Below are 25,963 nucleotides of genomic sequence, written 5' to 3' on the forward strand. Positions count from 1 at the left end.
TGGCCATGCTCTACAAACTGTTAAAACTAGCTGATGGCTGGGGCTCCTGGATGGCTCAGTGGGTTGAGCCTCTGCCTTTGGCTCAGGTCATGATCTCAGGGTCCTGGGATTGAGCCCCGCATCAGGCTCTCTGCTCAGGAGGGAGCCCGCCTTCTCCCTTTCTCTCTGCCTACTTGTGATCTGTCAAATAAAGAAAGAAAATCTTAAAAAAAAAAAAAAAAAGAAGAAGAAGAAAACTAGCTGATGGGAATTCTCAGTGATTGATTATACTATCTTCTCCACTTTTATGTATGTTTGAAATTTCCTAAGTTTAAAAAAAAAAGGAAAGAAAGCAATGTTCTAAAACTTAATAAATCAGACCATTTGCTTACATATTGCTTATGGCTGCTTTAGTGCTATAATGGCAGAGTTAAGTAGTTACAACAGATTTCATGATTGGCAAAATCTACTATGTTCACTTTCTGATCCGTTAAAGAAAAAGTTTACCGATCTTTGTAAAAGAACTAAATAAAACAGCAGCTCTTTCTGTCCTGTCCCTGTACTATAATGAATCCACCTTTTTGCATTAAAAAGAAAGGAAGGAAGGAAGCATGGTCGGACTATAAAAGCTGTGAGAGGGTTAGATTAGGATCAGCCTCACTAGCTTGTTAGGAATATCAAGTGAAATAATGCATAATGTTAAGCCATAAAAAAGTGACTTTAACAAGTAAATGAAAGGTGTGTTTTACATCCTTATAAGCCAGGAATACTCCTTCTCCCATCAAACAGTAAGAATAAGACCAATCAATCAATTTTAGGATTACTTGTTCCATTTCTTTGAAAAAAACTGATATGCATTAAATGTATAGATTGCTTTAGGTAGCATAGACATTTTCACATTTGTTCTTCCAATCCATAAGCATGCAACGTTTTTCCATTTCTTTTTTTTTTTTTTTTAAAGATTTTATTTATTTATTTGACAGAGGGAGATCACAAGCAGGCAGAGAGGCAGGCAGAGAGAGAGAGGAGGAAGCAGGCTCCCGCTGAGCAGAGAGCCCGATGCGGGACTCGATCCCAGGACCCTGAGATCATGACCTGAGCCGAAGGCAGCGGCTTAACCCACTGAGCCACCCAGGCGCCCCCGTTTTTCCATTTCTTTGTGTCTTCTTCAATTTCTTTCGTGAGTACCTTACAGATTTCAGAGTACAGATTCTTTGCCTCTTTGGTTAGGTTTATTCCTAGGTATCTTAATGGTTTTGGGTGCAACTGTAAATGGGATCAACTCCTTATTTCTTTCTTCTGCCTTGCTGTTAGTGTATAGAAATTTAACTGATTTCTATGCATGATTTTATATCCTGTTACTTTACTGAATTTCTGTAGTTCTAGGAATTTTGGGGTGGAGTTTTTTGGTTTTCCACATAGAGTATCATGTCATCTGGAAAGGGTGAGAGTTTGACAACTTCTTTCCCAATTCAAATGCCTTTTATTTCATTTTGTTGTCTGATTGCTGAGGCTAGGACTTCTAGTACTATGTTGGGCAGTAGTGGTGATAATGGACATCCCTGCCGTGTTCCTGACCTTAGGGGAAAGGCTCTCAGTTCTTCCCCACTGAGAATGGGAAGTTTACTGTGGGCTTTTCAAAGATGGCTTTTATAATATTGAGGTGTGCACCCTCTATCCCTACACGGTGGAAGAGTTTTAATCAAGAAAGGATGCTGTACTTTGTCAAATGCTTTTTCTGAACCTATTTAGAGGATCACATAGTTCTTCTTCTTTTCCTTTCTTTTATTTATGTACTGTATTACATTGATCGATTTGCAGATGTTGAATGAACCCTGCAGCCCAGGAATAAATCCTACTTGGTCGTGGTGAACAATTCTTTTAATGTACTGTTGGATCCTATTGGCTAGTATTTTGGTGAGAATTTTGCATCCACGTTCATCAAGGATATTGGTCTGTAATTCTCCTTTTTAATGGGGTCCTTGTCTGCTTTTGGGATCAAGGTAATGCTGGCCTCATAAAAGGAGTTTGGAAGTTTCCCTCCCATTTCTATTTTTTGGAACAGTTTCAGGAGAATAGGTATTAATTCTTCTTTAAATGTTTGGTAGAATTCCCTTGGAAGCTGTCTGGCCCTGGGTTCTTATTTTTTGGGAGATTTTTGATGACTGCTTCAATCTCCTTACTGGTCTGTTCAGGTTTTCTATTTCTTCCTGGTTACGTTTTGGTAGTTTTTATGTTTCTAGGAATGCATCCTTTTCTTCCGGATTGCAAATTTGCTGGTGTACAGTTGCTCATAATATGTTCTTATAATTGTTTGTATTTCTTTGGTGTTGGTTGTGATCTCTCCTCTTTCATTCATGATTTCATTAATCTGGGTCCTTTCTCTTTTCTTTTTGGTAAGTCTGGCCAGGGGTTTATCAATCTTATTAATTCTTTCAAAGAACCAGCTCCTAGTTTTGTTGATTTGTTCTACTGTTCTTTTGGTTTCTAGTTCATTGATTTCTGCTCTGATCTTTATTATTTCTCTTCTGCTGGGTTTAGGCTTTCTTTGCTATTCTTTCTCCAGCTCCTTTAGGTGTACGGTTAGGTGGTATACTTGAGACCTTTCTTGTCTCTTGAGAAAACCTTGTATTGCTATATACTTTCCTCGCAGGACCGCCTTTGCTGCATCTCAAGGATTTTGAACAGTTGTTTTCTTTTTTTTTCCTTTAAGATTTTATTTATTTGACAGAGATAGAGAGCACAAGTAGGCAGAGCAGCAGGCAGAGGGAGGAGGAGAAGCAGGCACTCTACTGAACAGGGAGCCCAACACAGGGCTTGATCCCAGGACCCTGAGATCGTGAGCTGAGCCAAAGGCAAACGCTTAACAACTGAGCCACCCAGGGACCCCATGAAGTTGTTTTCATTTTCATTTGTTTCCATGAATTTTTTAAAAATTTTCTTTAATTTCCTGGTTGACCCATTTTTTTTTCTTTATTTGACAGACAGAGATCACAAGTAGGCAGAAAGGCAGGCAGAGAGAGAGGAGGAAGCAGGCTCCCCGTGGAGCAGAGAGCCGGATATGGGGCTCGATCCCAAGAACCTGGGATCATGACCTGAGACCTGAGTGGAAGGCAGCGGCTTTAACCCATTGAGCCACCCAGACACCCTGACCCATTCATTCTTTTAAAAAAAAAAAAAAAATTTTTTTTTTAAAGATTTTATTTATTTGACAGACAGAGATCACAAGCAGGCAGAGAGGCAGGCAGAGAGAGAGAGAGAGGGAAGCAGGCTCCCCGCTGAGCAGAGCACCCAATGTGGGACTCAATCCCAGGACCCTGAGATCATGACCTGAGCTGAAGGCAGCGGCTTAACCCACTGAGCCACCCAGGCGCCCCCATTCATTCTTTAGTAGGATGCTCTTTAGTCTCCATGTATTTTGAGTTCTTTCCAACTTTCTTCTTGTGGTCGAGTTCTAGTTTCAGAGCACTGTGGTCTGAAAATATGCAGGAAATGGTACTGGTTGAGACCTGATTTGTGACACAGGATGTGATCTATTCTGGAAAAGGTTCCATGTGCACTAGCGAAGAATGTGTATTGCTGTTTTGGGATGGAATGTTCTAAATGTATCTGTGATGTCCATCTGGTCCAGTGTGTCATTTAAAGCCTTTATTTTCTTGTGATCTTTTGCTTAGATAATCTGCTATTGCAGTGAGGGGGGTGTTAAAGTCCCCTACTATTATTGTATTGTTGTTGTTGTGTTTCTTTGATTTTGTTATTAATTCATTTATATAATTGACTGGTCCCATGTTAGGGGCACAGATATTTAAATTGTTAGATCTTCTTGTTGGACAAAACCTTTAAGTATGATATAGTGTTCCTCCTCATCTATTATGTTCTTTGGCTTAAAATATAATTTATCTGATATAAGGACTGCCACCCCAGCTTTCTTTGGATATCCACTAGCATGGTACATTTTTTTCCACCCCCTCACTTTAAATTTGGAGGTGTCTTTGGGTCTAAAGTGAGTTTCTCATAGACAGCATATCAATGGTTCTTGTTTTTTTTTTTTTTAATCCATTCTAATACCCTGTGTCTTTTGATTAGGGCATATAGCCCATTTACATTCACGGTAACTATTGAAAGATGTGATTTTAGTGCCACTGTATTGCCTGTAAGGTGACTTGTTACTGTATACTGTCTCTGTTCCTTTCTGGTCTGTTACTTTTAGGATCTCTCTTTGCTTAGAGGACTCCTTCCAATATTTCCTGTAGGACTGGTTTAGTGTTTGCAGATTCTTTTAGTTTTTATCTATCCTGGAAGCTTTTTATCTCTTATTTTCAACGACAGCCTAGCTGGACATAGTATTCTTGGCTGCGTATTTTCCTTGTTTAGTGCTCTGAGCATGTCATGTCAGTCCTTTCTGGCCTGCCAAGTCTCTGTGGATAGGTCTGTTGCCAATCTGTATTTCTTTTCTTTTTTTTTTTTTTTTCTTAAAAGATTTTATTTATTTAGCCAATCGGCTATTTCTATAGTTGTATATTATAGACCTCTTGTCGTGAGTTGCTTTCAGGATTTTCTCTGTCACTGAGACTTGTAAGTTTTACTATTAGATGATGGGGTGTGGGCCTATTTTTACTGAGTTTGAGGGGGGGTTCTCTGTGCCTCCTGAATTTTGATGCTTGTCCCCTTCGCCAAATTAAGGAAACTCTATGCTATATTTTGCTCCAATATATCTTCTGACCCGCAGCCTTTCTTCTTCTTCTGGGATCCCAATTATTCTAATATTGTTTCGTCTTATGGTATCACTTATTTTGAATTCTCCCCTCACGGTCCAGTAGTTGTTTGTCTCTCTTTTGCTCACCTTCTTTATTTTCCATCACTTGGTCTTCTATATCACTAATTCTCTGTCTCATTTATCCCAGCAGTAAGAGCCTCCATTTTTTATTGTACCTCATTAATAGATTTTTTTATATTAACTTGGTTATCTTTTGGTTCTTTTATTCCTCCAGAAAGGGATTCTCTAATATCTTCCATGCTTTTTTTCAGCCCAGCTAGCACCTTGATAATCATCATTCTGAAGTCTAATTCGACACATTACTAATGTCTGTATTGATTAGGTCCCTAGTCATCAATACTGCTTCTTGTTCTTCTTTTTGTGGTGAGTTTTTCTGTCTTGTCATTTTATCCAGATAAGAATAGATGAATGAGGGCGCCTGGGTGGCTCAGTGGGTTAAGCCGCTGCCTTCGGCTCAGGTCATGATCTCAGGGTCCTTGGATCGAGTCCCGCATCGGGCTCTCTGCTCAGCGGGGAGCCTGCTTCCTCCTCTGTCTCTCTGCCTGCCTCTCTGCGTACTTGTGATCTCTGTCAAATAAATAAAAATAAATAAAATCTTTAAAAAGAAGAAAAAAAGAATAGATGAGTGAACAAAATACTAAAAGGGTAGCAATGACCCCAGAAAGATATACACTAACCAAATCAGAAGAGACACGAAACTGGGGGGAGAAGAATGGGGGAAAAATATACATATGTATGTATGTATGTATATTTTCTATGTATATGTGTGTGTATATATATATGTATGTATACACACACATACATACATATATTATTAGACTGGTGAATAAAACAGAGTCACACCCTTGATTGTGGGTGTATTCTGGTCTGTTAGAAGAAACTACTTCCCAAAATTTGCAAGAAAAAAAGATATATACACGCAAAAATAAGGGTAAACATGATGAAGGGATGGAATATGACTGTAAAGATGAAAGTTAAAAAATATTCTAAAAAAGGAATTGATAAGAAGTTGCTTGAAAAAAGAAAAAAGAAAAAAAAAAAAAGGAAAGAATGTGATCAGGCTGGAAACTAGAACAAAGCCATGAGCTAGATTTAGGGTATATTTTGATCTATTACAAGAAATTGTATCCCAAAATTTTAAAGGAAAAAAAAAAAACCTATATGTATAAAAAAATAAGGTTAAATACAATGAAGGGATAAAAATATGATTAAAACAATAAACATTTAAAAAGATTTTTTAAAACAGTACTGATAAAATAGTTTTAAAAATGTTAAAATAGGGGGCGCCTGGGTGGCTCAGTGGGTTGGGCCGCTGCCTTCGGCTCAGGTCATGATCTCAGGGTCCTGGGATCGAGTCCCACATCGGGCTCTCTGCTCAGCAGGGAGCCTGCTTCCCTCTCTCTCTCTCTGCCTGCCTCTCCGACTACTTGTGATTTCTCTCTGTCAAATAAATAAATAAAATCTTTAAAAAAAAAAAAAAATGTTAAAATAGGAAAGAGGAGAAATAAAAAAAAATAGAAAAATAAATAAATAAAATTTAAAAAATTCTAACTTTGAAAGACTAAAGGATCATGGGGAGAAAGCCATGAATTCCATGCTTTCCCCTATCTCTGGAGTTCCACTGTTCTCACTGATCAATAAGCTTGGTCTTGGATGGATGTTCTTGCTGATCTTCTGGGGAGGGGCCTGTCGCAGAGATTCTCAAATGTCTTTGCTCAAGGCAGAATTCCACTGCCCCTGCCAGGGGCCAGGTTAAGTAATCTGCTTGGGTTCACTCTCAGGAGCTTTGGTTCCCTGAGCGCTTTCCATACAGCTTTGGAGGACGGGAATGAAAATGGTGGCCTTCAAACCTCCAGCCCAGTAGGAGCCAAGAGCTTGGGGCCCCACTCCTCAGTGCACCTTCAGAGAAAAGGAGTCAATCCCTCCCATTTTCCCTGATCTTTGGCCGCACTCCAAGCTCACCCAGCTGGTGACCGGGTGTTTCTATTTCTGGTGTGCACAGCCCCATTTGGAGTCTCCAAACCCAGCAGACTCATGAAGCACATGCTTGTCTGGGAGGAGGAAGGTGAGCCTCTCTGGATCTGATGCTTGTTGGGTCCCTGCCCGAAAAGCAGTGGCCTGACTGTGCTTTGGATCACGGTTTAAGGTAATCCCGAGCTGAGAGCCCACTCCTTAGCTCTGTCTCTACAACTGACTTCACCACTCTGATACCTGGGAGCTCTGCCATGCTCAGACACACCTGGTCTTTTTGAGACTCCGCAGGTCCTGAGACCACACTGTCCCCATGAGGGCTCCACCCCTTGCTTAGCCTCTGGAGCAACGTCCCTCAGTGGAGCAGACTTCTTAAAAGTTCCAATTTTGTGCTCTGCTGTGCTATCACTTGCTGGGAGCTGGGCCCTCCTCCCACAGTCTTATTGTCCCAAATGTTGGCTTGGACTAACTTCTCCAAACGTCCTACCTTCTGGAAAATGGTCAATCTTCTGTTCCTAGAATTGTTGCTCTTCTTCTCTTCTTTCTCCTGTTAAGTTTGCAGCTGTTCAGTATGGTCTGATAACTATCCAGCTTAACTCCTGGGACCTGATCATATTTAGGTCTCCTACTCTTCCTCCATATTGCTCCTAACCCCATTAAAACATTATTTTTTGAATGTGGTCCATTATCAAGAAAACAGTAGCCCAAAGAAACAGACTCCAAGATAACCAGGTACTGGAAACAGCAGACCAGGATTTTAATTCAGCCATTATGAATATATATGGATTAAGAGGAAACTGTGTTCCTAAAAAGTTGAACAAAAAGAGATATCGAAGTAGAGGGATAATACTTTTAAAAATGGAAACTCCAGGGGCTGGGCACCTGGGTGGCTCAGTTGTTAAGCAGCTGTCTTTGGCTCAGCTCATGATCCCAGGGTCTTGGGATTGAGGCCCACACTGGGCTCCCTGCTAGGTGGGAAGTCTGCTTCTCCCTCTCCTGCTCCCTCTGCTTGTGTTCCCTCCCAGTCAAATAAATAAATAAAATCTTAAAAAAAAAAAAAAAAATAAATTCCAGGGGTGCTGGGTAGCTCAGTGGGTTAAGGCCTCTGTCATGATCTCAGCATCCTGTGATTGAGTCCCGCATTGGGCTCTTTGCTTGGTGGGGAGCCTGCTTTCCCCCCGGCCCCCTGCCTGCCTCTCTGTCTACTTGTGATCTCTGTCAAATAAATAAAATCTTTAAAATAAAATAAATAAAAATGGAAATTCCAGATTACAACTTGAAGATGAATGTAAGCCCACAGAAATTATGCAAAATCCAAAGAAAAAAGAGACTGAAGAAAAATGAACAAAATCTCAGTGACACCAAGCAGTCCAACATATGTGTAATTGTGGAGTCTCAAAAGAAGAGAGGAAGTCAGGCAGAAACTCTGAAAAGTTGGGAGTTGAAAATCCCTCCCAATCCAGCTGAAAAACATCAATGTGCAAACCCAAGAAGTTCAGCATACACCAAGTAGAATATTAAAAAAACTGTACCATGGGACGCCTGGTTGGCTCAGTTGGTTAAGCAGCTGCCTTCGGCTTGGGTCATGATCCCAGCATCCTGGGATCGAGTCCCACATCGGGCTCCTTGCTCGGCAGGGAACCTGCTTCTCCCTCTGCCTCTGCCTGCCATCCTGTCTGCCTGTGCTCGCTCTCTCTCCCTCTGTCAGGCTCTCTGCTCAGTAAGGAGCCTGCTCCCGTCCCCTCCTCTGCCTGCCTCTCTGCTTACTTGTGATCTCACTTTCTCTGTCAAATAAATAAAAAAAATATAAAAAACAAAACAAAACTGTACCTTGAAACACAATAGTCAATCTACTGAAAACCAAACATGAAACAAAAAAATATTTTGACAGCAGGAAAAAAAGACATTATATAAAGAGAATAAAAATAGTGCCTCACCAGAAACAACAGAGGTCAGGAGTCATCAAGATAGAAAAAAATTTAAAACTATCAGCCTAGAATTCCATATCCATGGAAAATACACATTAAAAATGAGTATGGGGACGCCTGTGTGGCTCAGTTGGTTAAGCAGCTGCCTTTGGCTCAGGTCATGATCCTGGGATCGAGTCCCACATCGGGCTCCTTGCTCAGCAGGGAGCCTGCTTCTCCCTCTGCCTCTGCCTGCCATTCTGTCTGCCTGTGCTCGCTCTCCCCCCCACCCGATAAATAAATAAAATCTTAAAAAAAAAAAATGAGTATGAACTCATTTAAGATAAGTAAAAACTAAGAAAATTCATCACTGGTAGGCACTGTAAGGAACATCAAATATTCTTTAGGCTGAAGGGAACTAATACCAGACAGACCTCATCTATAGGAAGAACAGCAATAAAAAAGGTTTCCTGCTTAATTACAAGAGAAAAAAAGATGATGAAATGGAAGCAATTTACCTCAGCTCATAATAAAAGCTCTACAGGACTCTTTCGGAAGTGTTTCTTTAGGCCAAAGTCTGCAAAGATTCTTGACCTTGGATATCCATTGCACAATAGTCTGAATTTTCCCAAATTATCATGGGTAATTTTAGAATCATGGCCATTATAAATAATTTGTCCATTATTTGTGCACAAAGATATTCTAATAAAATATAGCATTATGGTTTCCTATAATAATTTTTTACTATAATAAGTTTTATAAGTATTTAAAATTTTTGTGAAAAATTTAGATAACTGATTCAGAAGAAAACACTAAGAGAGCAGATTCCTTATACATAATAGATAAAACCTAAAAGAGAAAAGTTTAAGATCTAAATTGGAGTTTTATTATTTAAAGGCATTATTTTTTAAAAAAATAGCAATTCAATTCCATGTATTTTAAACTACTTTAAAATAAAAATAACTCTCCATTAAAATAATACTTTTCTTAGGTTAAGAACAGAATTACTAATATTTCTATTTTTCATTTTTTAATGTTTCTTTTTTTTTTAAGATTTTATTTATTTATTTGACAGAGATCACAAGCAGGTAGAGAGGCAGGCAAAGAGAGAGAGAGGAGGAAGCAGGCTCCCCGCTGAGCAGAGAGCCCGATGCGGGACTCGATCCCAGGACCCTAGATTATGACCTGAGCCGAAGGCAGAGGCCCAACCCTCTGAGCCACCCAGGCGCCCTATTTTTCATTTTTTTATACTGTACCTATAAAGCAGAAATCAATACATAGTAAATTAATTTTTTACCTCATCAAAGAATAAGTTGGAAATAAGTCATGTTAATATGCTTCAAGAAGTGTTTGTTATCTGTTTTTGTTTTATTTTACTTTTAATTCAATATGCTTTATAGATTCAAGGAAAAGAATTACAAACATTCTGTATTAGATAAGGTGACTACATTAATACAACAAATACACAAAAAATGTTAAAGGCTCAAACACACAAAAAATGGTATTTCTCTTACTTAATAATAAATTTGACAAAATAGACAAAGCCTTAGACACTGAAAACTAGAAAGCAATGCTGAGAAACCAAAAGCATAAATAAATGAACACCTATCATATTAGAAGATTAAGTATTACAAAAGGTGGAAATTCTCTCCAAAATCAGTCGATTTAGTCCCAATCAAAATCCCAAAAGGCATGTCTGTAAAAATGACGCACTCATTTGAAAATTTATATGGAAATATTAAGGAACTGGAATATCTAAAGTGATTTTGGAAAGACAAAATGAATTTGAGAACTTAGACATTACTTGATCTTACAACTTTCTTATAAAGCTGCAGTGACCAAGACAGTAGGGAGCTGATTTAAAGATAAACGTTCAGACCAATGGGACGGAACAGGGTCCAGAAATAGACCAAAGCATGTAAGTTCAACAAATAGTCAACAAAGTAACCCAGAGTCTTTTTAAAAGGTAATGTTGGAACAAATGTACATTCATTAAAAAAACAAAAACAAAAACAAAAACAAAACTTTGACTCTTCACAACACACAAAAGAAACCTGAAGTCGTTCTTAAAATCTAAATGTTCAATATAATCTAAATGTGAAAGTGTAACACCTCTAGAAGAAATCATAAAAGAAACTATTCATGAACCTAGAAGATGTTGATTTCAGATAAAACAAAAATCATGACCCCTAAAAGAAAAGTGAGATAAAAAAAAAAAAAAAAAGACTTTATTAGGGGCACCTGGGTGGCTCAGTCAGTTCAGTCAGTTAAGTGTTTGCCTTTGGCTCAGGTCATGATCCCAGGGTCCTAGAATCGAGCCCTGCACTGGGTTCCCTGCTCAGCGGGAAGCCTGCTTCTCCCTCTCCCTCTGTCCTTCCCCCGATTGTGCTTGGTCTCTCTCAAGTAAATAAATAAAATCTTAAAAACAGACTTTATTAAAATTAAAAACTTCTAAAAATGTTTTAAAACTTCTGCTCTTGGGGTGCCTGGGTGGCTCAGTGGGTTAAAGCATTCGGGTCCTGGGTCCTGGGATCAAGCCCCGCATCGGGCTCTCTGCTCAGCAGGGAGCCTGCTTCCTCCTCTTTCTCTGTCTGCCTCTCTGCCTACTTGTGATCTCTGTCTGTCAAATAAATAAATAAAATATTAAAAAAAAAATAAAAAATAAAACTTCTGCTCTTTGGTCAATTCATTTTTAACAAAGGAGGCAAGAATATACAATGGGGAACAGATAGTGTCTTCATTAAATAGTGTTGGGAAAACTACATGCAAAAGCATGACACTGGACCATGTTTTTATACTTTATATAAAAATATACTCAAAATGGATAAAAGACTCAAATGTAAGACCAGAAACCATAAACTCCTAGAGGAAAACAAAGGCAATAAGCTCTTTAAATGTTTCTTTTTTTTTTTTTTAAAGATTTTATTTATTTATTTGACAGACAGAGATCACAAGCAGGCAGAGAGGCAGGCAGAGAGAGGAGGAAGCAGGCTCCCTGCTGAGCAGAGGCCAACGGGGGACTCGATCCTAGGACCCTGAGATCATGACCTGAGCCGAAGGCAGAGGCTTAACCCTCTGAGCCACCCAGGCACCCACAAAGGCAATAAGCTCTTTAACATCAGTATTAGCTATGTTTTTTTGGATGTGTCTCCTTAGGGAGGGGAAACAAAAGCAAAAATAAACAAATGGGACTATATCAAACAACAAAATTTTGCACAGTAAAGGAAACCATCAACCAAATGGAGAGGGAACCTACTGAATGGGAGAAGAAATCTGCAAATGATTAAAAAAAAAAAAAGGGATTAATACCCAAAACATATAAGTAGCTCACAAAACTCAGTATCAAGAAAACCAAAACAATTCAAATTAAAACACGGGCAGAGGACCTGAAGAGACATTTCTCCAAAGAAGACATAGAGATGGCCAAAAGACACATGAAAAGATACTCCATACCACTAACCAGCAGGGAAATGCAAATCAAAATCACAATGAAGTATCTCCTCACACTTGTCACAAGGCTATATTTAAAAGCAAAAACACAAACAAGAAATAACAAATGTTGGTGAGGATATGGGAAAAAGGGTACCCCCTGTGCACTTTTGGTGGGAATGCAAAATGATGCAGCACTATGGAAAAAAGTAAGGTTAAGCAGGACACCTGGGTGGCTCAGTTAATTAAGTATCACTTTCAGCTTAGTTCATGATCCCATGGCTAGGATCAAGTCCCGCATCGGGTTCTTTGCTCAGTGGAGAGCCTGGTTCTCCCTCTGCTTGCCACTCCCCTGCTTGTGTTCTGTCTCTGACAAATAAATATATAAAATCTGTATGAAGTATGAAGGTTTCTCAAAAAACTAAAAATACATCTACCATATGATCTAGCAATTCCACTTCTGAGTACTTACTCAAAGAAAACAAAAATGTGGGGCGCCTGGGTGGCTCAGCGGGTTAAAGCCTCTGCCTTCGGCCCAGGTCATGATCCCAGGACCCTGGGATCGAGCCCCGCATCGGGCTCTCTGCTCAGTGCAGAGCCTGCTTCTCTCTCTCTCTCTCTGCCTGCCTCTCTGCTACTTGTGTTCTCTGTCAAATAAATAAATAAAATCTTTAAAAAAAAAAAAAAAAAAAGAAAAGCAAAAATGCTAACTTGATAAAACACACACATTTCTATGTCCACTGTAGCCTTACTTAGACTGACAAGAAATGAAAACAACCTAAGTGTCCTTGAACAGATGAATGGATAAAGATAATGTGGTGTGTGCACACACACACACACACACACACACACACGAATATCAGCTATAAAAAAAGAAAGAAATCTGGTCATTTGCCACAACATCAATATTATGCTAAATGAAATAAGTCAGACAGGGAAAAACAAATACTGGTTGATTTCACTTATATGTGGAATCTAAAAAACAATACAAATAAAACAGAAACAAACTCATGTGTTCAGAGAAAAATCTGGTGGTTGCTGGTGGGGACTGATGGGGGGACAGAGAGGAAGGATGGATGAAATAGTGGAAAATTAAAAGGTTCAAATTTCCAGTTATAAACTAAGTCATAGGGATGTAATGTATACACAGGGAATATAGTTAATAATAATGTAACAACTTTGTATGGTGACAGATGGTAGCTAGATTTATGATGGTAATCACTTCCTATGTATATAAATTTTGAATGACTATGTAGGACACCTGAAACATAATACTGTACACATCATCTACATTTCTACCAAAACAACAGTAACAAAAACCTCTAAAACTTCTGCTCTTCAAATATGCACTGTGAAGAAAACAAGAAGGCAAACCACAGGCTAGGGAAAATAGATGTGGAATACCACACACACATACCTAAAAAAGAACTTATATACAGAATATATAAAGAACTCTTATAATTCAATAATAAGCCCAACAATCAAAAAATTTTTAATAGAAAAAAGATTCAAAAAGTGACTAGATAATCAAACTAAGTACATTCCTACTATTTGGCAATAAAAAAGTATGTATTACCAACCCATGCAACAATATGGTTCACTAAAATAATGGTGAGTGAACGAAGTCCCGCACAAAAGAGAATATACTGTATGGTTTCATTCATATGAAAACTCCAGAAAAGACAAACTACAGCTGTAGAAAGCAGATTAGTGACTGCCTAGATTGGCAGTTGGGGATGGTGGGAGAGACTGACTGAGAAAAAAACCCCAATGCATAACATTCCCAACACTAATAAAAATTTATTTTTAAAACAAATTTATCTTGGGGTGCCTGGGTGGCTCAGTGCGTTAAGCCTCTACCTTTAGCTCAAGTCATGATCTCAGGGTGCTGGGATTGAGCCCTGTGTGGGGCTCTCTGCTCAGCCAGAAGCCAGCTTCCTCCTCTCTCTCTGCCTGCCTCTGCCTACTTGTGATCTGTCTGTCCAATAAATAAACAAAAACAAAAACAACAAAGATTTATCTTGGGATGCCTGGGTGGCTCAATTGGTTAAGCCTCTGCCTTCGGCTCAGGTCATGATTCTAGGGTCCTGGGATTGAGTCCCACATTGGGCTCCTTGCTCAGCAGGGGGCCTGCTTCTCTGCCTCTGCCTGCTACTCTGCCTGTTTGTGCACGTTTTCTCTCTGGCAAATAAATAAATAAAATCTTAAATATATATATCTTATTGTATGCAAATTATACTTCAGTAAAGTTGATTAAAAAACAAACTAGGGGGCGCCTGGGTGGCTCAGTGGGTTAAGCCGCTGCCTTCAGCTCAGGTCATGATCTCAGGTTCCTGGGATCGAGTCCCGCATCGGGCTCTCTGCTCAGCAGGGGGCCTGCTTCCCTTCCTCTCTATCTGACTGCCTCTGTCTACTTGTGTTCTCTGTCTGTCAAATAAATAAATAAAATCTTTAAAAAAAAACAAAACAAAAAAAAAACAAAAAAAAAAAACAAACAAACTAGGAGCACCGGGGTGGCTCAGTGGGTTAAGCCTCTGCCTTTGGCTCAGGTCATGATCTCAGGGTCCTGGGATCGAGCCCCGCATCAGGCTCTCTGCTTCGCAGGGAGCCTGCTTCCCTCTCTCTCTCTGCCTGAAAACCAACAAACAAACTAAAATAACTTTTTCTGGAGAGGACCTGAGCTAAACTAGACTCAAAATCCAAAGGCACAGAGAAAAAGATTCATCAATCTTTTAACCCTGCTACAAAAAATAAATTTCCACAGAAGTACTAACAACACAGTAACAGTCATATCTGATAAGACTAATCTCCTCTAAAAACTTTTGTAATCACAAATCATTAAGAAAATCTTAATAGAAAAACAGCCAGAAACATAAGTAGAAAAATCAGAATCAACCACATTAAAAAAATAAATAAATAAAAAATACTACTATGAATTAAGTTAGTTCCATCTATTAAGTAAAGGCATCATATACTCTTTAACATAGCAATTTCATTTCTCGGAATTTACCCTAAAATTATATTTGCATATATAGACAAAAAAGGTTAAAAAAAATGGCAGAATTGTGTCTAGGGGTAATACTCAGGATGTTTAGCTCTCAACGAAAAATTATAAAACACACGGAAAAATAGAGAAATATGGCCCATTTACAGGAAAAAAAGAATTTGATAGAAACCATCCTAAGTAAGCCCAGACATTGGAATTACTGGTCAAAGACTTAAATCAACTATCTTAAAAGTGATTAATGAGCTAATGCAAACCATGGACACACCTAAGGGTGTGGAAAAAGACATATGAATAAAATAATGTAAAGGATATTTGCAGGCCTATCCTACAAAAAATGCTAATGAGTAATTCAGGGTGAAATAAAGATAGAATTAAGGAACACTGGTAAGGATAATTACATAGGTAAACAAAAAAGAAAATATTATACTTTTGGTATGTAACTCCTCTTTTTTCTTATCAGGTTTAAGAGAGAAATGAATAGAATAGAGAAGTATAGAAGCAAAGTATTTGTATATTATTAGTACTAAACTGGTATTATTCACATGAGATTGTTATAAATTTAATTTTAACCAAGAGAACCCCCCTCACACACAAACTTTAAAAATATATAGGACAGGAAAGAAGGAAATCAAAATTAGAAATAAAAGGGACGCCTGGGTGGCTCAGCTGGTTAAGCAGCTGCCTTTGGCTCACGTCATGATCCCAGCATCCTGGGATCGAGTCCCACATCAGGCTCCTTGCTCAGCAGGGAGCCTACTTCTCCCTCAGCCTCTGCCTGCCATTCTGTCTGCCTGTGTTCGCTCTCTCTCCCTCTCTCTCTGAAGAATAAATAAAATCTTTAAAAAAAAAAAAAAATTAGAAATAAAAGAGGCAGTAACAGGGCGCTTGGGTGGCTCAGTGGGTTAAGCCGCTGCCTTCGGCTCAGGTCATGATCTCAGGGTCCTGGGATCGAGTCCCGCGTTGGGCTCTCTGCTCAGCAGAGAGCCTGCTTCCCTATTTCTCTCTCTCTGCCTGCCTCTCCATCTACTTGTAATTTCTCTCTGTCAAATTAATAAATAAAATCTTAAAAAAAAAAAAGGCAATAACAGAAAAAATTCGCAGGGTGGGGGCACCTGGACAACACAGTCCATTTAGCATCTGCCTTCAGCTCAGGTCACGATCTCGGGGTCCTGGGATCCAGTCTGGCTTAGCAGGGAGTCTGCTTCTCCCTCTCCCTCTGACTCCCCTCCCCCTGCTTGTATTTTCTTTCTGTCATATAAATAAAATCTTAAAAAAAATAAATTAAAATCTTTTTTAAAAAAACGGAAGAAAAAATACCTTTACAATACTGTACTATATTTATTGAAAACGTCTGCATATAAGTAGGTCCATGCTATTCAAACCTGTGTTGTTGAAAGGGTCAACTGTACAGCCATCTTAAATGTATTTTGTTTTGTTTTGTTTTTTTAAAGATTTTATTTATTTGACAGAGATCATAAGCAGGCAGAGAGGCAGCCAGAGAGAGAGAGGAAGGGAAGCAGGCTCTCTGATGACCAGAGAGCCCGATGTGGGACTCGATCCCAGGACCCTGGGATCATGACCTGGGCCGAAGGCAGAGGCTTTAACCCACTGAGCCACCCAGGCACCCCTTAGATGTATTTTGGTTACTATTTATTTGGAACATCCTTTTCCATCCTGTGACTTTCAGTATCTCTGAATTTAAAATGAATCTGTTGGGGCGCCTGGGTGGCTCAGTGGGTTAAGCTGCTGCCTTCGGCTCAGGTCATGATCTCAGGGTCCTGGGATCGAGTCCCACATCGGGCCTTCTGCTCAGCAGGGAGCCTGCTTCCTCCTCTCTCTCTCTCTGCCTACTTGTGATCTTTCTCTGTCAAATAAATAAATAAAATCTTAAAAAAATAAATAAATAAATAAAATGAATCTGTTATAGACAGCATATAGATGGATCTTATTTTTTTAATTCAAACTGCCAGTCTCTGCCTTTTTAAAAAAATTTTTATTTGACAGAGAGAGAGAGAGATCACAAGTAGGCAGAGAGGCAGGCAGGGAGAGGGGGAAGCAGGCTCCCCACTGAGCAGAGAGCTCCATGCAGGGTTCTATCCCAGGACCCTGGGATCATGACCTGAGCTGAAGGCAGAGAGAAAGAGAGAGAGAGAGAGAACAAGAGAGTGAGCACAAGCAGGGAGAACAGCAGGCAGAAGCAGGTTCCCTGCTGAGCAAGGAGCACGATGTGGGATTTGATCCCAGGACCTTGGGATCATGACCTGAGCAGAAAGCAGAAGCTTAACCCACTGAGCCACCTAGGCGTCCCAGTCTCTGCCTTTTATTTATTTATTTTAAAAAATATTTATTTATTTATTTATTTACTTACTTGTTTGTTTGTTTGTTTATTGGACAGACAGAGATCACAAGTAGGCAGAGAGGCAGGCAGAGAGGAGGAAGCAGGCTCCCCGCTGAGCAGAGAGCCCGATGCAGGGCTTGATTCCAGGACCCTGGGATCATGACCTGAGCTGAAGGCAGAGGCTTTAACCCACTGAGCCAACCAGGTGCCCCAAATAAATAAATCAAAAAAATAAAAAAATAAAAAAAAATAAAAGACAAGACGAGACTGAAAGAATAGAGAACCTAAAGCAAATCTGATAGATGCAACATCATACACAAGTTGTAAAAGCACAGACCATTCAACCAATTGTTTGGTGTTGAGACAACTGCCTTTACATATATGGAAAAAAATAGATTCCTATCAGATCCTGTATATCAAATTAATTCCAAATGTATCAAAGACCCAAATCTGACATATAAAATTTTAAAGCTACCAGAAGACCTAGAAGATCTTTATAGCCTCAAGTAGGGGAGGGAGATAATAGGAAGCAGAGGAAATAGATTGACAAATGGCAGGTATCTTCATCTCTAAAGTAGAAAGTAATAATACCACCTATCACACATCAATAATGAGGTTTAAATATGTCCAGTCCTTAGAACAATGCCTGATATACATTCTCCTAATAAATGTAAGCCTCTCTCATCTTGGTTCTTTCAGTTACTAGTTGTGTGAAATTGGGTAGGTAACTTTCATTACCACAAGATGGAGAACAAGAGTAACCACCATATGAAGTTCTTGTAAGAATTAAATGACTCTATACAAATAAAGTGTTTAGAACAGAAACTGATACATGTTAAGAGCTCAAGAGACCAAGAATACTAAAATACATTCACAAATACATCATCACTGCATTACAAATGGAATAAGTAGCATGTAAAAGTAAGCCCAAGTACCAAATTAAGTGAATGCTTGGGATTCTATTTTATGCATTTATTATTTTTTTAAAGTATCTTGGAATCCAATGTGGCGCCTGAACTCATGACCTGAGATCAAGAGCTGAGCTAAAATCAAGAGTTGGATGCTTAAACAACTGAGCCACCAGGTGCCCTATGACTCTGTTTTAGATGGTAGCAACGGGAGAATGAAAAAGTGGGGGGAAAGCTAAAGGCATAACAGTTAAAAGGTACTCTGACCGTTCAAGCCTAAACAAAGCAGTAATAATTGAAACAAGTTATAAAGGTAGATTCCACGGGATCTGAGAAAAGAGAAGACCTGTAAAGACAGTGAGCAAGTATCATCAATAATTTCTAGATTCCCAAACAGATGAACATCAGTGTGGTGATGCAATTAATTTTGAGATGAGAGTGACAATATTGAGAACATTTTCCACCTTTTTTACTAAAAAATTATCCCTAATCCTCATTTTAATTATCTTAAAAGTTATCAATCAGCATCTAACTAAAACTTCATGCTTTCTAAAGGAAGGCCTTTGGAAATAACTGTTACCCTAACAGCTAATTTTCTAGCACATCATATAAAATTTCTTTAAAATCATTGCAGGGAAAAAAAAAATCATTGCAGGTTTTATTATTATCCATTATTATGCATATGTGTTTTAAATTCTCAAACAGACAAGCAACAAAAATTTTCTGGCTTCACACTAGGCTCTATACTTAAAAACATTTTCTTACCATGATTGGCTTGCCCTGAAATGTTTTAACTTCTTCTCTTAAATATTTAAAAGCCTGTTAACAAAGCAGAAAGGAACTTCTATTAGCATTCAAACATTTCATTAACGCCATCTTTACTCTATCAAAAGTTTGGTATTAGCAATCATCTCCAAACTAAACAATAAAAAATTCTGAAGTCAATTCCATTATGCAGGTGATAAGGAATGAGAAAGTAAAAACACCCCAGCATAAGTTCACATTTACTGTAGATTAGCTACTATGGATTAATGCAGGAAAAGATGCACAAAAGTCAAAACAGACCCAAAATTTCACAACATATAATGGTTCAATCAGACAGTTTTCTAAGATGAATAATTAAAAAAAAAAAAAAAAATCAGAGGGGCACCTCGCTGGCTCAGTTGGTGGAGTATGCAATTCTTGATCTTGGGGTCATGATTTCGAGCCCTACACTGGGGGTAGAGTTTACTTTAAAAATCAATCAATCAATTAGTGAGTGGTTTTAAAATGCTATTAGATATATTTTTGGTTTTCTTTTGTTTCAAGGGATTATTACTCTTTAATTGGACATGACAATAAAGTAAAATCATTAATGTCAAAATTCCAAGAATCAGAAAGGAAGTTACATATTTATTGTGGGCCTAGTATGTACGTACTAGAAATTCCAACTACTGAGTACATGGTTCCCAATCTTTAAATTAATTTTAAAATTGTTTTAATTTTTTTACTGATAGGAAATAAACTTCTTAAATCAAAACTGAAAAAGCTTGGGGGTGCCTGGATGGCTCAGGGGGTTAAAGCCTCTACCTTCGGCTCAGGTCACGATCCCAGGGTCCTAAATAAATAAAATCTTAAAAAAAAAAGAAGCAGCAGCAGCACAACCAAAAAGGTGAACAAGGTGCTCAATAGTCTTTACAAATACTGCCGTGAGCACATATTTTCTCAGTTAAAATATACTACTACTTTAACCACCAGGACTTCAAATCAGAAGAAAAGGCTTCTTCTCACCTGTTGTGCATCTGTGTCTGACTGGAAAGTGATATACCAGTTGCTATTGTGTGCAAACTCACAGCTTATCACCTTTGGGCAGTTTTCATTCTTGAACAAAGCTTTAACTTCCTACGAAAGAAAAACTTTAGTGTAAATTTTATATATGATTTAGAAATAGAATCTTATTTTAATATCAGCAAAACTGAAGCATTTCATCACACTCTTAGTGGCAAGCTAAATTTTCCTTAACAGTAAAATCTTTCTAGACCTGCCATTATCCAAAAAATGAAAAGTATGTCCTCCATTAACATTTTCTAGTGCTTAGTATTTATTTGGATGCATTCTCATTCAATCCAGATGCTCTGTCTATACCAGAGTTACAGACACGAACTCTGTGCAAAAGTATCTTCCCTTCTCCATAACTGAAACTGAAATTCAATAACTGAAAACTATAACAAATATATGCATTTAAAAAAAATAGATTACCAAAACTTAGAATTGTGTTTAACACAGTTTAACAGCTTGAAGGAAGTTTATAAAAAGAAAAGAAAGAAAACAACTGGAAGTCAACATTAGTATCTCTAAATGGTTACAGAGAGAAAGAAAACATCTACTGAAATCCCATGCAGGTTAAGACATAGATTTAACCTGAAAACAATCCTGTTTTAAAGATCTTATCATACCAACTTTACAGGTGAGGAAATGGTAGCTCAAACTGTTTAACCTACTCACACTATCACAAACAAGAACTCAAACCCAGATTTGTATGCCTCCGAACTCCATTTTAATACCTATTTGAGTTCAATGAGAAATTCACTAGTAACTAATAATTCCCAAACATAAAGAATCTTACTAGGCTAAAATGCCCATAAAATACCAAAATATCACAAGGTGTCCATTTTCAATGTTCACAATGTTCACAATGAAGTCTAACCTGTATTCTAACTCCTTCAAATTTTTACTACACTGAATTAAAAATAACATCTCTATTTATGATGAAATTTGCTTGGGTCAAATACTACTCGAAATAAGTAGTGTACAACCAGCTGAGTTTTGTGATATTAGTGAAAGTGGTGAAATATCACCAAGTTCAGTTAATAAAATCTCATCCAGTTCAGAATTACATTTCTATAGAACTATCTGTGGAACTGTTAGACTGCCATCCACTGATCTCTACCTTCCAAAAATCCATAGGTATTCTCTAAATATTTCTAATTCTCTGTGAAATGAACTGACTTATTTATTTAGATCTTTTTATTTTTCGCCATTATTATTCTTTAGGAAGAGTTGTATATGTTTACAGATTAACTTTCCCAAGTATAAAAAAAGAAGTCTGGATCTAAAGTAATTTGTTCTACCTGATAGTAATCTTTCATCACCACCCCAAATCTCTCATTTTAATGTGCATTTCAGGGACTACTGCCTAGGCTCTCTCTAGCTACCTTAGTCATCTGCACTTCCTTTACTTTTTTTTTTAATGAACAGTATGTTGCTGCCTTGTTCATTTTCATTTATTGCTCTTCATGTGTGTGACCTGTTTATGTATTCAGAATATAAATTACAATAACTATAAAAATGATAGTACTGGCTAATCTTAGATCTGTTTTACATGCCAAGTACTGCTCTAAGTTTTTTATATACTAATTCACTTATATCTCACAATTTTATGAGTTACTTATTACTACTATCCCATTTAATAGATGGAAAAAAATCAAAGCAAAAGAGGTTAAGTAACTAATGCAAGGTCATAGAGTTATCAAGTAAAAAGCTGGAATTTAAATCCAGGCAGCGTGGCTCTAGAGTTCAGGCTCATATATTCTACACTGTTTCTTAATAATGCAAATATTCTTCCCATTTTGCAATTTTCCTTTCGATTTGTTACTTTTGACATATAGTTCATAATTTTAAATAAAACATCTATCTTGTGACAGTTTCTTTTCTAATTTCTCTCACTGTTTCTAAGTTTAGGAAATCTTCATTCTGGAGAGTTAATACTGAATGAATCTGGGCAATAAGATTAACTACTAATATGCCAAGTTTGTTAGTTGGCAAGTTAAATGACTAACCAATTACCACATATCAGCTACTAATTAGTCTTCTCCATCTTTAACTTATTATCATGAATATGCCAACTTAGTGTGAAGTCCTATGGTTTACTGGTTAAGAAACATGGGCTTTGGAATCACAGAGAGCGAGTTCAAATCAGATTCTGTCATTCAAACAGGTCATGTGACCTTAATCAAGTTATTTAACTATACTAAGGCTCAGTTACTTTATTTGTAAAACAGAGATAACAAAACCTTAGGCTTTATATTACCATAAAGTACATGGCACAATACCTGGTAGAATCTAATTACTGAATAAATGTTATCATAAATTCATTACTAAATCAAAGAGTCTATTTCAGGATTATACTGTTCCATTCAAATGTTATTTTATTCCTGTATCTGTACCACACCACATTTATGACCACAACTCTGCTTTATATTTGCCAGCTAACAGAATTAAGCCTTGACTCTTGTATTTTTTTTTTCTTCATTCCTAAGTGTATTCTTTCAGGTGAATCCTCAAGTTCCCAAAAGAGCCTATTTATATTTTAATTGCCAGTCAAATGAACAAACTGAGAATCAGTAACACGGCAATACTCAGTCTACCATTCTAAGAACATGGAATTATTATCTTCCTTCTCCCTTTCTGCCATTCTTCCAGTGCTTCAGAATTTACAAAACAAAATATATCCCATTCACATAATTGATATGAGGGCACTGACTTACACTTCGTTTATCTTTGATTTAAACAGTTAAAGAACACTTAACTTTAACAATCCTTAATAATTTACCTCAATAGGTGTTGTTTCAGGAATCTCTCTAAGAATCACAATACAACGCTTATGACTTGGTCTCACTTTCTCGCCCTTTTCATCAACTTGTACCATAGGAGAAGCTGAAATTTAAAAAAGTGTTTCATTCAAAAGTGACAAGGTGAGATTTTAATATTACCATTAAAAACTATTCATTTCTATTTCCAAGTGAATAAATTAGCAGAAATTGATATCCTCAATAAATTAAATTGCAGAACCAAAGATTAGTTATAACAAAATATTTTGAAATTAATATACAAGAAACACTGTCAAATGTTATTATTTGAACAAATATATAGAGCACCTACTTTGTGTCTTGGCACTGAAAAACTCTTCAGGAGTATATAATACGTAACTAACAAGGTAAAATTACCCTGTGTACAATTACTGAATTCTGGATTTCTGGAGATAAGAAGTGTATTAATCAGTGTATTTGCATTCCACTCTTGTAACTGGACTACAGTACTGCATTCTGACATACAAAGAAATTGTTCTTAAAATTCAAGTCTAAGAGGCACTTAAAACCAAGAATTGAACTCAAATGATTATAGCTTTCCTTTGATTTTAACAATTTATTCTTTTTTTTTTTTTTTTTTTAAAGATTTTATTTATTCGACAGAGAGAGATCACAAGTAGGCAGAGAGGAAGGCAGAGAGAGAGGAGGAAGCAGGCTCCCTGCCGAGCAGAGAGCCCGATGCGGGACTCGATCCCAGGACCCTGAGATCATGACCTGAGCCGAAGGCAGCGGCTTAACCCACTGAGCCACCCAGGCACCCTTAACAATTTATTCTTAAAGACTATTACAGACACTGAGAAGCCATCCTTGAGATGCTGATTTTGAGGAAATATCTAATGAAGATAGTATTATCTAACCAAAACTTTTATTTCTAGTCCCTTCAGAGATAATATGCCACATCTCTCTGAAGAAGTAAGTAGTGAGAATAAAAGGAACAGGGAAGAAGAGCTGGGTTTAGGTACTAGGTTCTAGCCCTCAGAGGTAGAGGATTCTGCTAGTCTCTTGGCTGATTTTTTTCTGATGCCAAGACTGGGTTTTTTTTAAGAAACCATTACACACAAAGAGATTTCATGAATTTTTTTTAGCCCTCTGAGAATGAAAATCTTCTACTCTCATAAAAGCCTATTACGAGACTTGTTTAAATGCTTTTAAAAATGTTTAAAAGTTAAATATTTTCAACAACATATTTCATATAAAAGTGAAGATCTGCCTTTATTCGATCAAATGGTTAAAACTTTGGTAAGGTTTGGGTGCCTGGGTGGCTCACTGAGTTGAGTATCTGCCCTTGGCTCAGGTCATGATTTCAGGGTCCTGGGATTGAGTCCCACATCGGGCTCTCTGCTCAGCAGGAAGCCTGCTTCCTCCTCTCTCTCTGCCTCTCTGCCTACTTGTGATCTCTATCTATCAAATAAATAAATAGGGCGCCTGGGTGGCTCAGTGGGTTAAGCCGCTGCCTTCGGCTCAGGTCATGATCTCAGAGTCCTGGGATCGAGTCCCGCGTCGGGCTCTCTGCTCGGCGGGGAGCCTGCTTCCTCCTCTCTCTCTCTCTGCCTGCCTCTCTGCCTACTTGTGATCTCTCTCTGTCAAATGAATAAATAAAATCTTAAAAAAAAAAAAAAAACCAACCAAAAAAAACAACCAACTTTGGCAAGGTTCTGCAAAGAAAGGTTAGCAAGAAATTCTGATACAAGACACAAACACCATTAAAAATGCTTAAAACCTCAAATTCTTTACCAAACTTTAGAGCAGTATTTGTCAAACTATAGACTGCAATTCTTTAAATTGTGAAATCAATTTTGAAAAAAGTTAATTCCAAGCATTTAGTATTAATCTGAATAATTAACATTTCAGTTGTGTAGGGATATGTGGTGTGTGTACTGGGCTGTAAGGTAAAATGTACTTCTTACTTGGGTTCACAAGTTTGAAACAATGCTTTAGAAGATGTAGTAATGATACATATAACTTTCTAATAGCCCAGAAAACTGAGATTTAATTGCTTATATTTGAGTAAGTGGGTATCAAGATGAACAACCAAGGTACAGAACTGATACAGAAGCTATATACCAAGTCAGTAAAAATAAAAAGATAAATTATTGGAACAGAATAACAAAAAATAGGGAGTGAACAATTCCCTGCCTAGTGAGCACAGCTTAATGTATAGAATTGTGGAATCACTATGTGGTATACCTGAAAAAATACATTGCATGTCAACTACAACTTAATAAAAATAAATGGCCAATAAAAAAAAAAATTCCCTGCTTGACCAGAAATCAAAAGAAAACTTAGCTTTTTGACTTTAAAAAATAAGCTAAAAGGTATGATTTACATACATCTCAACACTTCAAGAATTAGATCAGGGTCTGTGGTCAGCTTTTTAATTTCTTCCATGTTGGCAACTGTCCAAATTGGTACGAACTGATCACTGTCCATTTGAGATATCAGGTAAAGATCCTTTGACAAATTTTCTCTGAAAGGAATAAACAAAAGCAAGAGTCCCATAAAGCAAAGAATTCTCAAAAATCATCTAAAAAGGCCCTTTATTCACTTCTGTCATTAAGTCTGGTTAAACAAAATTTAGCTACTACAAATAAATAACACTGTGAATTATGAAAATACATAGTACATAACAAAGATACTCTAACAACACTCAGAATGTTTCTGAATCACCAAATGCATCATGACCAAAAGTTTTGAACAAGAGAACCTTAAGGAATTATACTGATATGGAAATAGGCTTAATAAAATATTACATACAGTGTAGCTCCATCTTATAAACACTTTATCATTGATGTTAGAATATGCATATAGAGAAAATTATAGCTTCCACCAGGAGTTTAACTGTAAAGGATTTAAAATTTCTGAATGTTTGTTATTTTTTAAGTATGTTTGACTTTTTACTTACATTTAATAAATTTAAAACATTTAAAATTAAAAGATTCTTTAAGATACATTTCTAAAAAAGATTTAAACATTTCTATCTTACATATAAAATCTTATGTAACAAACTGAAGTAAAATCA

At 37.5% G+C, this 25,963-nt stretch overlaps 1 protein-coding gene across 9 annotated transcripts in view; it reads right to left on the minus strand.

The window, feature by feature from the left end:
- Positions 1-25,963, minus strand: part of LARP4 (La ribonucleoprotein 4) — a 211,034-nt gene that overhangs the window by 25,157 nt on the left and 159,914 nt on the right. For all 9 annotated transcript variants that reach the window (XM_059185370.1, XM_059185371.1, XM_059185369.1 and 6 more), the window contains 4 exons: positions 25,275-25,411; positions 22,908-23,011; positions 20,087-20,197; positions 19,082-19,135 (listed from right to left, as the gene is read on the minus strand). In XM_059185370.1, the coding sequence (XP_059041353.1) occupies positions 19,082-19,135; positions 20,087-20,197; positions 22,908-23,011; positions 25,275-25,411 (406 nt within the window). The remainder of the gene's footprint in view (positions 1-19,081; positions 19,136-20,086; positions 20,198-22,907; positions 23,012-25,274; positions 25,412-25,963) is intronic.

Source organism: Mustela lutreola, chromosome 8 (genome assembly GCF_030435805.1).
Source record: "Mustela lutreola isolate mMusLut2 chromosome 8, mMusLut2.pri, whole genome shotgun sequence".
Lineage (NCBI taxonomy): Eukaryota > Metazoa > Chordata > Mammalia > Carnivora > Mustelidae > Mustela > Mustela lutreola.